At 42.0% G+C, this 14244-nt stretch overlaps 1 protein-coding gene across 2 annotated transcripts in view; it reads left to right on the top strand.

The window, feature by feature from the left end:
* Btbd3 (BTB domain containing 3) overlaps positions 1 to 9883 on the top strand; it is a 29792-nt gene extending 19909 nt beyond the window's left edge. The window contains exons 2-5 of one of the 2 annotated variants that reach the window (XM_057780680.1): positions 1462 to 1759; positions 2251 to 2341; positions 2882 to 3000; positions 5915 to 9883. In XM_057780680.1, coding sequence (XP_057636663.1) covers positions 1617 to 1759; positions 2251 to 2341; positions 2882 to 3000; positions 5915 to 6947 — 1386 coding nt within the window. In that variant the 5' untranslated portion in view covers positions 1462 to 1616 and the 3' untranslated portion in view covers positions 6948 to 9883. Of the gene's footprint in view, positions 1 to 992; positions 1760 to 2250; positions 2342 to 2881; positions 3001 to 5914 lie in introns of those variants that run through there. The other variant, XM_057780679.1, reaches the window with a different exon arrangement.
* The last annotated feature ends 4361 nt before the right edge of the window (positions 9884 to 14244 follow it).

Below are 14244 nucleotides of genomic sequence, written 5' to 3'. Positions count from 1 at the left end.
CTTCATGGAGGGGCAGCGAGTAGCCTCTGTGCTTTGAGCACATGAGAGTCATCCTGTGGATAGAAGTAAAAGACTCTCGTTATAAATCAGTAAGCTGTGTGGCAGCTCCAGTAGGTGCTGTGTTACTAGCCACTGCTGGGGGAGCCTGATTCCCATCTAAAGCAGAGTCCTTTTGCCTTTGATCCTTTTAAATAGTGCTGTTGCTGGTGCTGTGTTAGAGCTCGTGGATTAATTTATTTAAAATTTGTATAACAAGATTAAGTTTAGCCATGAGAGTTGAGTGGATTTTGAGATCTGAACAGGGCCCCCTCTGATATATTTTTAGGAAATTACAGTATCTAAACACTGATTACCAGATTTGTCTCATTTGAATGCTATTTTCATATCTAGAATTTGTCCTGTGCTTCATTCAGCTCAGCTAAGCGTGCTGGTATAAGCTCATCGTAATTAACAGGCTTTTGTGACCTGGGACTCGTGTCCAAAGATCACTGCATAGCTAGAAAACATTGGAAAGCAAGCTAAATGAATGACATTCGTAAAGACTGGAAAAAGACCTCCCCACGCCAGCAAAACTGTACTTAAATGTGTTTGGTTTGGTATTAGTACACTGATTCCCTTCAGCTTTAGAGACTAGAGAATCCTGTTCAAAATAGTTGCAAGTCAATGCTGCTAAGAGGAAGATTTTTGCCAGAAGGGGAGATTAGACATATGTGTTCCCGTTCTTTGTTAATGGGATTTGCTCGTTTGGGTTGAAGTGAAAATGTTCCTGTACTAAAGCGAAATAAACCCCTCCCTTCCTGTTTGCAAATGTATTTCATTTGCTGTTTATCTTATTTAAATATACAGTAGAACAGAAAATGTAACTGCTGTTCCTTTAATATCAGAGCTGTGCATGCTACAATAGGTGTCACTGTTTGGCTTGGTCCAATCCTGATTGGTGGCTTCAGCTATTGGCTCGCAGCGCTGACTGTCTGACTCCGGCTGCAGGGCTGTAATACCTACTCTCCTCTCTCCGATCCATTCACCACACAACTTCACCGGCCAAACAGACTCGCTGGGCTCGGCACATCTCGCTAACCTAATTCAGAAAGCAAGCGCCACAGCTCTGCCTGCCGCCTTTGCTCAGCGTAGCCTTTTCAGGTGATCCAGAAAACGGCTGTTTTTATGAGCAGATAAGAAAAACAGGAATCATGATGGGAATGTATTTAACAGATCTGGTCCTGGATAAAACTTAAAGCCAGTTCCTCTTCAACATAGTGAAAAGGTCACCTTGCCTGGCTGAGAAAAGCAGCAAAATTCCAGCTTGTCTGTTTCTTTTATCATCTTAGCTCTGGCTAGCCTCTCTGCTTGGATGTTCGAACAAATTTGGGATATCTAGCTCTAAAGAGAGACATCCTGTACTCATGGTAGATGATAAAGAAAAGAACATGAAATGTCTCACCTTCTTCTTGATGCTTCCAGAGACGGTAAAGAACAGGTCCAAGAAAGGTTCAAAGAAAGCAAACAGCAGCGGCGGCAGCAGCAGTGGCAGCGGCGGTGGCAGCAGTGGCAGCGGCAGCAAGTTGCCCCCAGTTTGTTATGAAATAATTACCTTGAAGACTAAGAAGAAGAAGAAGATGGCTGCTGATATATTCCCCCGTAAGAAACCAGCCAGCTCCAGCAGCACCACTGTCCAGCAGCACCACCAGCACAATCTCTGTAACAACAACCTCATCCCAGCCCCCAACTGGCAGGGTCTTTATCCCACCATCAGAGAAAGGTAAGTGCCGGCTGGTGTTTACTTTCAAAGTTTGCCAGTGCTGAAGTTTCTGCTTGTGCATGACCTGTAGTGCATTTTAATACGAATCCCCCGTTTCCTCTTTTCCCAGAACCTTTGCTGGTAATGGAAAGCCACCTTGTATCTTTTCCAAAACAGTGCAGCTGTTTTCCTCTTAGATAAAAAAAAAATGTTTTTTGCAAGCTGTAACATTTAAGCAGCAGGCGTGTGTCCGTGGAACACAGAAGAGAAACCCTTCATTTGTCCTAAGCCATGTGAAAGTTTGGCTAACTTTTGAAACTTTAGTTACTTCCTATGTGTCTGCTGTGATCTCAGACAGTTGTGCGGCTGGACCCTTTATTTGCTCTTTTTGCTGTGAAGTCACTGAACTTTTGTTCTTAGTTTGAGTAGCTTCTTTAAGTTTTTTGCATGTTGGGGAAAGAGGTGGTAAGAATGCAGACTGCCGTGAATTAATGAATTGCCTCTGTTTGTAGAAATGCGGTGATGTTCAATAATGACTTGATGGCAGATGTACATTTTGTGGTTGGACCACCAGGTGGGACTCAGCGGTTGCCAGGACACAAAGTAAGCAACAGCTGCATTACCGGTTTAGTCTTGAGATTTATGTAGAGAGACCCTCACAGCCCGGAGCTTGGTGTGGGCAGCTTGCTCATGGCAGGCAGTGCACATTTCACCGGATTACAGAGAAAGTAGACCCTTTCCACGGGCTTTAGCCACACTTAATTTTGTCTTTGTTTCCTTCTATGTGGTTATATATATCACACAGAGCATGCCCTTTTCACTCTCCAGTGATAGGAAGCGTTGTAACAGGTTTGGAAAGTCTGCTGTTTACTGTTCCTATAGATAGCAGATAAATAAGCTTTGGTTTTACTTACTTCACAGTGCGGGGGTTTATTAATGTCAAGGCTTTGAGATATTAATAGAGATCACCTCCTGTGTGGCAATCTTTTGCTCCCTGCCAGGGTGCACGTACCCTGGCTGCTGCAGAGAAGCAGGTTAGGGACTTTACATCCCCCACCCCTGATTTGCTAGTTGTTTTCGGGATTGACTTGCTGAAAACGCTTTCAGTTTAGTGCGTGAAATGAGATTTCCTTTTCTCCACAGTATGTCTTAGCTGTTGGGAGCTCAGTGTTCCATGCAATGTTTTATGGAGAACTTGCTGAGGACAAAGATGAAATCCGAATACCAGACGTCGAACCTGCTGCTTTCCTCGCCATGCTGAAGTAAGCATTGTTTGTCTGTTTGGGAAGAGTTCGCTTGTGCTGTTTGTGCCCTGCTGGCTTCAAAGTCAGATGGAAGTTCTCTGTGAGGAAAGAGTCTGAAGAGAGAGGGTGCTGCTTGCCTAGTAAATGGGTTGGAGGAAACTGCTCTTCATTTTCCGCGGAAGTCATATGGAGTGTTGCAGGCATTTAGAGTCTTGTCTTAGCCTAGAGCCTAGGGGCAAACAGCTTATGTAGTGAGCTGCTCTTTAACGACATTTTAGAAGAAACACAGCTTTCTGGAAAAGGCGTTATTTAATAGGTGTGTTCTCTAGAAAGCAATGTGTGTTAAGAAGGCTTTAGAGAAATACACCTTCACTTCAGAATTGTAGAAATTAGGTACCTTGTTTGGTTAGCAGCACTGGGGAGACACATGTCTGCTGAGCTGTCTCATGCTGCCAGAAGTGGAACTTGTTAACTGATCTTTGCCCACACATATTTCACACACAAAATTGGACATGTTTATGGTGATGAAGAGAATTTTGAATGGTAGTTTCCTATAGATTTATTTAAGCAGTCTTCAATTAGTAATATAGCAGTCTAAAAAGGATTAGGTAGACTAGTTACATATTTACATAAGATGTTTCATATTTTATAGGTCCTTTGCAAACTCTTGCATTTTAATCAGGTACTAAGGACCATCTTTACCGATGTCTGATGCTAGACAACAGGGTAGTTTACTATATGATTATGCCCAGTTACTGCAAGTTATAGTTATAAGGTTTTTTTTGGGTTTTTTGTTGTTGTTGTTGCTTTTTCTTTTTAATTGTATTTTCCACACACTAACATGAGTTCAAGGTTATCTGCTGGTCTGGGGATTTAAGTTCACTGGAATAAATTTTTAAAAAAAAGTTTTTGAAGAGAAATTGCCTAGTGGACCAACCAGTTTGACAGTAGTCTCACAAACTGTTAAAACAACTAGTGTTTATTATTTACTGCCTGCTGAAAAATAAGTTACAGTCAGTTCTAGTGTCTGTAGGTACTTAATTCCTTGGTCCTGTTTATAGCTTTGAAATCTGATTGGACTAGAACTTTCGCAGTGGGAAGCAGGGGGATTAAAGGCGAGTGAGTATGTGAGGTACAGTAACAGTAACTGCTCCATCACTTCTTAGCCTTCAGAGTCCATTAGACACAGTCATCCAGAAACCTCTTCACCTGCCTGTGACTTCAGATCTCTGTGACAGTGCCAGTCTGTTGTTGAGTGGGATGCCACCCCGGTTAACCTTTTGGCCTCACTGAAGTCAAGTAGAGTGTTGTATCCATGTGCACAACCAGGAAACATGAGCAAGAATGGCAGAAGGTTGCATCTTCCCCAGGTCATACTAGTACAGTTTTTAAAAATTACCCATGGGATCAGGTGGAGGGTCAGAGTAGCACTGCAGTGGGCTCCCTTTGTCTTGCTGGTGTGCTGTAGTTGAGACAGTATCTGAGGTTTCCTCCTCATCCTGCGTGAGTAGCTGTGTGTTTAGGAAAAGCTTGTCAGCTCCTGTGAATTCCAGGGTGAGACTGCAAATCCAGCCCGTGTTCTGGATCTCCCCTAGTCTAGCCTCTGGGCAAAGCAGCTGCACTACAGCTGTGCTGTTGAGTGGTCTTGCCAGTGTAACCGGCTTAGCCGTTTAGAGAAGAGCGTTTCCTGGAAGCTAAAGGCCCTTCTGTGTGTGACTGTGCAAACTTTGGCTTCTATGTGTATGTTTATATTTTTTTCTTGGAAAAGCTTTTCTTGATTTCCTAACTTAGGTATGTTTTACAAACATGAAATAAAGTAAGTATCACAAAAACCCATCAGATAAAGTATTCTAAGCTTTAGTGGAAAACTTAGAAGGATAAATTTTCTCAGTGTTGTTCACTGGTAGAGTTCTTATTGACTACTTTTTTTTGTCCTGTAATACAAGATAGCGGGTGGTCTCCACCTTTACACACTGTTGTGAGAAACTGCCACCATCCCCCAAACCACAAGAAGTGTTTCATCTCTTGAGATGGGTACTGCTCACCAAATCACAGAATTAATGCACATTGAAGCTCTTTGCTGTGTCTTGTAATAGATGCATGTGAAAGCAGTGTAGGAGGATATGTGGGGGACACATGAGATCAAAGTTAGAACTCAAAAGATTTTGTGGAGTTAACTGAAAAGGTAGTATTGAAGTTTGAATTTGATGATTCATTGAACTTAGAACGACTTCAGAAATATTATATATCAGATTTTATTTTATATTTTAGAAAAGTCCAAAATCTTTCCAGTGTAATTTTTGACCTTAGTGTCAAAAGACTAAGTTTTTATTTGAATGTGCAAAAAACAGTTGGAATCTAGATATATTATACTTTAACCTTGAAAGCTCTGAGGTTAAGGGTACTGCTATTGCAGAGGACCAGAGTTTAGGTTCTAGAACCCTATCAGATAGCGCACAACTGCCTACAACTCCAATTCCAGGGGATCCAGTGCCCTCCTCTGGTCTTCAGGAGTTTCGAGGTGTACAAACATACACACATGCATATACAACAATATATAATAAATATTGTGCTAAACTGTGGGATTGGGAATGGCAATGCTTTAACTTAATAGAGTATAATAGAATTTTGCTGTGTTTTCATAATCTTATCTGATATATAGGCATCCTTTAGGTAATTGCAGTAACTCCTGTTTAGTTGAAAATATACAGAAAATGTATAAGATAGAGGATGAATGATAACACAGACTTAATCCCTTTGATTATATAAGTTTAGTAGCTTATGAATGTGTTTCGGATGTTTTTCTAACATGTCTGTAGTAGCTGTCACATGAAATCGTATCCTTGAACAGGCTTGAAGGCAGTGGCTTCCTTCCTTGCCACACTTGCTCATTTTGTGGAAATCCGCTTACACGTTGGATGCTTTCTTTCAGATACATCTATTGTGATGAAATTGACTTGGCTGCGGACACAGTGCTGGCCACACTGTATGCTGCCAAAAAGTACATAGTTCCTCACCTTGCCAGAGCCTGTGTTAATTTCCTGGAGACCAGCCTGAGTGCCAAGAACGCCTGTGTGCTCCTGTCTCAGAGCTGCCTGTTTGAGGAGCCAGACCTGACACAGCGTTGCTGGGAGGTGATTGATGCTCAAGCCGAGTTAGCACTCAAGTCTGAGGGGTTCTGTGACATCGACTTCCAGACACTCGAAAGTATCCTCCGCAGGGAAACGCTGAATGCCAAAGAAATAGTGGTTTTTGAGGCAGCCCTAAACTGGGCTGAAGTAGAATGCCAGCGGCAAGATCTGGCCTTGAGCATTGAAAATAAACGCAAGGTCCTAGGGAAGGCACTGTACTTGATCCGCATCCCCACCATGGCCTTGGATGACTTTGCAAATGGTGCTGCGCAGTCCGGGGTATTAACTCTCAACGAGACCAATGACATCTTCCTCTGGTACACTGCATCCAAAAAACCGGAGCTGCAGTTTGTGAGTAAAGCCCGCAAGGGCCTGGTCCCCCAGCGTTGTCACCGATTCCAGTCATGTGCCTACCGGAGCAACCAGTGGCGCTATCGGGGTCGCTGTGACAGCATCCAGTTTGCAGTTGATAAGAGAGTGTTCATCGCAGGCTTTGGGCTGTATGGCTCCAGCTGTGGCTCTGCAGAGTACAGCGCCAAGATTGAACTCAAACGGCAGGGCGTTGTCCTGGGCCAGAACTTGAGCAAGTACTTCTCAGACGGATCCAGCAATACCTTCCCTGTGTGGTTTGAATATCCTGTGCAGATTGAGCCAGACACCTTCTACACAGCCAGCGTGGTGCTGGATGGCAATGAACTCAGCTACTTTGGACAGGAAGGCATGACGGAAGTTCAGTGTGGCAAGGTGACTGTCCAGTTTCAGTGCTCCTCTGACAGCACCAATGGCACTGGGGTACAGGGAGGGCAGATCCCCGAACTCATATTCTATGCCTGAGCCTTCCTTTCCTTGCGCATCATGAGGCACCCACATGGGCCTCCTTGCCTGACGCTTAGCTCGTCTCCAGATGTGTGGTCAGCACAGGTGATTTGTAATGAATGAAGCAGTAGGCAGTTTCTAATGTCTTTGAACCTTTTAATTATGTACAGGCTAAAATGCAACATTCCGCTTTTAACTATATGCTTAGAAGAGCCAAGTTCTTACTCAGGCTTTGTGGTCTTAGAGTTGCGTCTGTATGCCTAGGGAAATCATGTGCTTCTCCAAGTGCCCACCAACCTCCACTTTTGTACCTCTGAAGAAGAGTTTGGATTGACTTGAATTTCCTTTGATGAGTGGAAGTATGTATTCTAAAGTAATATCATCAAGTTATTTTTCAACGAAACCCTTCTCTTCCTCTCAAAATAAATAAAAACAAAAACAAAAGACAGGTAAACCTCAGTGTACAATTTTGAAAGAATATTTGCTTTATAACAAGTAAACTTAGAAAGTAAACAGGCCAGTAGTCATGATTGACTCTGTTCTTTTACATTTGTTGCTTCTGGGCCTCGCTTTTATATTCTTTACGTGTTAAGTTCATTTGTGTTTCATACTAAGCAGTTCCCACTCTTGGTGTAAGGAATTGGCTTTTGTTTAGGCCTTGACTTCTACTGCAAAGCAGACTTCTGTTCTTTCAGTTTAGAAGACAAAATACTAGAGTGCAGCTACTTCATTGAGAATTGATGGAGTTAGAAAATTATGTTGTCAACAGAAAAAAAAAAGTTGCAAACCTGCTAATTTATACTACAACGGGTAAAAGGGAAGCCTGAAATTGTCCTATACAATGAATAGTTCCATTTTTTAATGTACTCACACACAATTTCAAAAAGCCACTCTTGCCTGGTAGTTTTTGACAGCCCCCAACTCGCGCGCTCGCTCTCTCTCACTCTCTCTCTCTCTCTCTTTCTCTTTCTCTCTATATCTCTGCTTGTTAAGTCTTACTGCATAGGACTTGTGTTACTTCCCGCTCCCTCCCTTGTTAGAAGAGGACCAAATAGTGGAGTAATGGTAGCACTACTTGTCAGTGTGATAAAGTGCTTTTTATGCTTTTTTTTTTTAATTGGAACATTCTTTCTCTGATCTTTGACCATAGACGATCTTATTTGTTGATTATGAGCAAGTTTCTGGACTGCTAGAACCTGGCCTCTGGCCATCTTAAAGTGCCAATGTATGCCTGCAGGGTTTTTGAAAATGGTTCGGAGTGACACTGGGTTATACCGAGTACTCACCTCATCAGCATCCCATGCCGCTCTTATTTGTCCATGATAGCGTAAGCAAAGAGGGAAGAGCTCACAGACAACTTCTCCTTCCATGATGGCTTGTGTTGGCTTAGTGCCTGTTTGTGACCCTGGTAGTGCCCAGTGTGGTCACGAGAAACTGAAATATCCATGTGTCTCTGGGCAGCTTTTCTGCTCAGCGTGATCCTGAGATGGCTCCCCGCCACCCAGAGTGTGGTCCCTGGCCGCCTCCTTCTCCTGCTCTGCAAGCCCAAGTTGGCTTCCCTGGAGCAGGGGCTAGTCCTGGGGTGTGTGTGTCTGTCTGCGCATGCAATATGCGCATGAAAGAGTGCTTGCCAACTCAGGAACTGCCTCCTCCCTGCCTAGCTAGTGGTGGGTGTGTCAGAAATGCCTCCCACCCCCTGCTGGTGCCAGCAAGGCCCAATGAGTGACTGATTCCATTCACTGGGCTTCTGGGCCACTTCTTCCCTATAGATATGGGCTTGCGGCCTTTGGCCAGCTTCCCTGGTGGAGGAGAGCAATGAATTATGAGAAATGTTTTAATCATTTTGCCATTACTTACATCTGTTGACATAGGTGACCAAAAGCTGTTATTGGTGACAAGGATTACTTTACGAAATGATCTCTCAATTGTTTCCTAGTAAAGGAGATGACAGGTTGTAGTTTTGGCAAAGCATCAATAAAATAAAGGTACATTGTCAATTAAAATTACTTCTACAAAGGCTTTTGTTTTAAAAATTATGGTTAAATGTTTCAGTAACTCATAGCTACCATACAAATTGGTAAGCCTGACCAGAAGGCACTTACTGTTAAGCCAGAGGAGAAGGAATTTTGTTTAGCACTAATCTAATGAGTCCTGTCAGATAGTCGGGCTAGGTGTGATAGCCTTAAAGGGGCAGCATCCACCCCAACTCTTACTGTGACTTAGCTGCCCTCCATATGGTGTGGCAAGTGCAGTTCACTGAGGATGGGAGAACATGACTTTATATTAGTTATTATTATGTTTCAAAAAAGGACATGCCCACTTTCTGACCTCTGCTAAGAACTGTGGGTAAGATTGGAAAGCTGGACCTAAACTAAGAAATTTTATGTTCAGAGCCTGTTCTCTTACCTGCATTTTCAGCAAAATAAAAGATAATGCGCTTGCTTTGGTTTTCTTTGGTAATTTTGAACTCTGTAGTTTGTAAAAATAGGAACCATTGTTCTGACAGGGCTGGCAGTTGTAGTGTAAAACACAACTTTATTAAGCAGTAAACGCTGTAGATGCTTTTCCCCGCATACCTGGAAGTCTTCATCATTGTTCATACTGGGGATAAGGGTAACTAGGCTAGCAGTTCTAACGCAGCATTCTTTAATCATATCGTAAGATAGTATTTAAGTAAACGGTCTCATTTCTACGTAATTATTGCACTGAACTGTCTTTTTTTTTAAGGTGTTTAAATAAGCTCAGCTAATTGAGTACACTGTAGGCTACTGTGCATCAGTGTGCTTGACTTTAGCAGCTTACAGCATTATTTATGAAGGAAAATATATAAATATGAAGTACCTCATGTTGAATGTTATTGTACTGTATTTTTAATGTAACAGTGCAGATCTTGTTAGACACATGAATGTGTATAATCATGTTAAATGCAAATAAAGTAAAACTGGTTCATAGATTTGCTTTTGTAGCATTTTTGTTTCTCCCTTGAAGTAGTAAAAAATTTGTCACTTTGGGTACCACTGCATTTTACAGTGATCATTTCACAGGAGCACTTATATGTGAAGTTTTCGGTATCTTTCATTCCTAAAGAACATGAAATTTGAAGTAAAAGCATAAGAGAACAATGAGTATGTTAATCAGTTGCATTGTTCGAAGCCTGACTGTTCACTTAATGAGAGAGTGAATGGATGCATTTATATTCCTGTTATGGAATTTGTGGTTGGCTGGCATTCCAGGCTATAGTTGCCATAGTTGCTTAAATGTCTATCTCCCTGTGCTAAGCGGGTGTTGTGCTGAACAGCATCTGGGTTCTGGTGGGACCTGTATTGCTGTTTCCCAAGATCTTAATTGGATCCAGAAATAAACTGCCAAATAAGAATTTTAGTGGAGTTGTTATATAATCAGTTCATTTCCCATTCTGTTCCCCAGTGTTCTTGCTTGTTGGTCTTTTGGATAACAATCAGGTGTTATCCAAAAGACCATATTGCACATCCATATTGCACATAACACACCTATGTACTTACAATATAAATATAAATATGTATTTATAATCACTAATATATAGTTGGTTGTGCATCCATACGTATTTTTCCTATGCACCTCTCCAGTACTTTTCTGCTAGACTTTATTGTGAATCCTGTATGTTTGTTGAACCACTTCACCTATCTAGCTTCAGACGCTACTGTTTACTGGCTCAAAGGGTTTCTGGAATTATTCCTAAGCATGAGAACTGGAATCCCCCACCTGTATCCTCATCAGCTTAAGGACAGATAGAACCTGAATTGTAAAGATCTTTAATCCACCAAGGTCTCAGCTTTTATCTCTTCTTTGCTGCTATTTCTAGTTAATCCACATGTTTGTTTTCATTATCCCAAGACAGTTGGGAATGATCCAACTCCTTTGTTAGAACCAAAGATTAACATCTCACAGAAGTTATACCTTCCTGGTTGACAGGCTTGCCTGTGAAGACTGTGGACCAAAACTGCAGAGAAAACTGGGAAGTGGAAACCAACTGGTATAAAATGTAGGGAGCCCCAAGAAGTACGTGTGCTGAAAGTGTCTGTTGAGTCTTGAAGAAGCTTCCGTAGAATTCCCAGGCGATACGTTCTTACCACAGTGAGTGCCTTCCACTTACTGACCAGTTCCTTTTCTTGTTCTAAACTTTACCCTCTGCTTTTTAAATATATATTCTAACAAAACCACTTCTGGAGAATTTTCTTTCAAAATAGAATTTATGCATTTAGTTCCATTAACATTGGTGGGTGGGAAGTTTCCCAGTTGAGAATTTGCCGGCATCGGGCAAGATGAAAATGTTTGTAGAAATGGATAGCTGCCACTGAGCATGCCACCGTGCTGAGCATGTGACTCTGGCTGCCATCGTCCGGCCTCTGAGGAATGTTTAGTCACATTTTCTTCCCATCAACCTTTCTCCCTCTGTTGTCTTCTCTATACTTTCCTAGGGCAGTGGAGGTGGTTGCCATTATGCAGTTCTGTCCTTACAATTATGGTTTAGTTTCCTGTCTGCTGAAATGTTCAGAGGAAAGCATTTTTGCTAGCAGATACTATTTTCTACTCTTAATGTCTTAAAAGCCCCTAACCTCAAGGTAAGTTGAATAGCGCTGCCACATCTGCGTTTTGGTTCGTCTGCAGGTTAGTTACTCACTATATGCCCCTGTAAGCTGCTGGTGACAGGCAGAGTGGTTGTATGTTAAAGGTTTCTGTGAGGCAGTCTTTCTTCACTAAGGCCATAGCAGTATAAAAAGTTACTTAAAGAAGGACATATTTGGTTTTTATTACATTGGGAGCTGTTTTGTATTAAATAGACTGCTTCTTCTATGCCCATTATTTCATTTGTTATTATAGAAGAGAGATTATGCCAGACAAAAGCTAATAAGAACAAGTCATATGAGTGACCTTGTTAATTTTAACATGAAGATGTTTTGTGTGAAATGGAATAATCTGAGGTGTTTTTGTATGTGGCCCTCTTCTCCGGGGCTGTACAATTTGCATTTTCTTTCCTATCAGAAGAATGGTAATGACTATTTAAAAGCCCATGAATAATATTTCAAAGCTTGAAGTAGAGAGTACTACCTTCTGTTACCCTGTAGAATGCATGAAAGTGTTTGGAGACATTCTGTACATCTTAGAGAATTCTCATTTTACTGCCTTCCAAACCAAATTTTAAATTACTTCAGCATCTCTTACTACATGAGTGTTGAAACTACATGAACCCTTAACAAATTCAAAATTGAAAGTTGCCATCGATCTTTACTCTTAAAGAAAAATTGCATTTCTAAGAATATTTATAGATAGTAGTGGATGGAGGTCAATGTCTGACTCCAGAATGATGCAGAAGGTTTAATGAGTCATTCAGAGGATTAACCCACTGCTCGTTCATTCATTCATCTTTTATTGGTGCTTTGCTTCATCACGAGCAGTCAGAGGTGCAGGGAGGCAGGCCAGGAAGATGCATGCTGTAGTTTTGGGAGATTGTGGCCAAGGTCCAGGATGCTTTAATGTTAAATACAGAAGAATCAATCATAAGTGACTGAGCCCTGTTGCCCAGAAGTTCTGGTGTAGGTCTTAAATGGAGCCTAGTAACTATATCCAACAGACTTCCTCATGAGTCAGTACTGCTGTCTGCAGATCACACAGTATTACTGACCCAGAAAGAGTGGATACAAATCGGCAGAGCTGAAACGTAGGAGAGGAAGGCTAGAGCTTCTGGAAGATCATTAGCAACGTGCACATCAGCTTTAAGAGGGGAGATGGATGATTGCTGGCATAGATGGGCAGATCATAGTGTGGAGCCCAGAAGAAAATCCCAGAACAAATAGATGGAGACATCCCAGTATGGCCCCAGTGTAGGTCCGTGTAGAATGAAGACACATCCTGTGTGCAGGGTTTAGAATAGGATACTGACTTAGCAGGAACAGGAAGCAAGTATTCCATGTATCATGCTCATTTATCTGTTTTTTAAGCACAAGGCAGTGACACGTAAGGGATTTCATAACAGGCAAGACAAATTTGTGCTTTAAGCACTGAGCTCTGTGCAGGATAGGTTGGATCAGGCTGGAGGCCGAGAGAACGTTGGGTTGGGAGACTAATGCAGCTCAGAACTGCTTAAAAGGATGCAGATTATAGAGTTGGAGAGGGGAGATCCCCAGGGTATGGTTGAGTTTTGAAATACTCCATCTTAAAGGGTCTTAGCAAAGATGGCGAAACCTCTCGCCTTTCTCTTGATTCTTAGGGAGTTTTGTCTGACCTAAGTAGTTGTGTTATAGAAACCCTTCAAGAGTCTCCCCTTGCTTTCCTTAAAGAATAAGCTAAAATAAAATGTAGACACGGTGTACTGGCTAATGGCTCAGCCTGGACTGGCCTGCCAGCTACTTTTAAACCTTGGTTCAGTCTGTGTGGGACCTGAAGCAAGTTGCTCTACCTCTGAGCCTCCCGTCTCTGCAGGAAAGCGGTGAAAATGCCTTTCTAGAAGAGTTAGGTGACAACAATTAATATTCCGAAACACTTGTGACAATGCTTGGTGAACAGAAAATGCACCTATAAATGCTAAGCGGAACAGAGATGGAGTCACCAAGTAAACTATAAACCTTCCTCACCTGAGCATATGTACTTTCAACTTACACATTCCTGTAGCAAGCTGTCCATGGAGACGGGGAGAAGGCCTTGGTGCTGTTCTTTTACGTCCTCACACTCAATAGCCATCTAGTTTGTAAGGCTACAAAGGCCTTTATTGTTGAGCAATTGTCATACTTTAATTAGATTTCTAATAAGAGCTTTAATTTCATCATGTTAATGAGATACAGAAATGATTTATTATGGTGTGGATGTTTCTGGCACATCAGATGCCTTCACTGCAGGATTTTTCAGATGGCTGTAAAAACTGGAGGAGGATACAATAAAGGATTCTTCAGACATTTTTCCAACAGAAGTCCATCATTTTGAGGGTTTTTTTTTTTAAAAAAATCGATTAATTTCAATGTTAAAAATAACTTCTTATTGTATGGTGGTCTTAGGTGATTTAGGATGTACCTCCTGCAAATATTTTATGATTAAAACTAGTTTTAGCATCAAAGCGGTTGTTGGCAGCAAGTGTGACCTGTACTCTGAGTGATGTGAATTGTATGGGGAATGTTTGAATGCTGGGTTACATTTTAGGTAAACCCTGGTGTCCTAGTGGTACTGGTGCTTCCAGCCTGGCCCCACAGTTGTTGGCAATCACCTCTGCCTTGCCTGGGAGTGCCTCTATCCTTCTACATCCCCTCTGGCCCTCAGCCAGTGCCAGGACCTCTTTCCCAGGGGC

Source organism: Chionomys nivalis, chromosome 9, assembly GCF_950005125.1.
Source record: "Chionomys nivalis chromosome 9, mChiNiv1.1, whole genome shotgun sequence".
NCBI classification, from domain to species: Eukaryota; Metazoa; Chordata; class Mammalia; order Rodentia; family Cricetidae; genus Chionomys; species Chionomys nivalis.
This window is presented reverse-complemented; position numbering and strand designations above follow the sequence as displayed.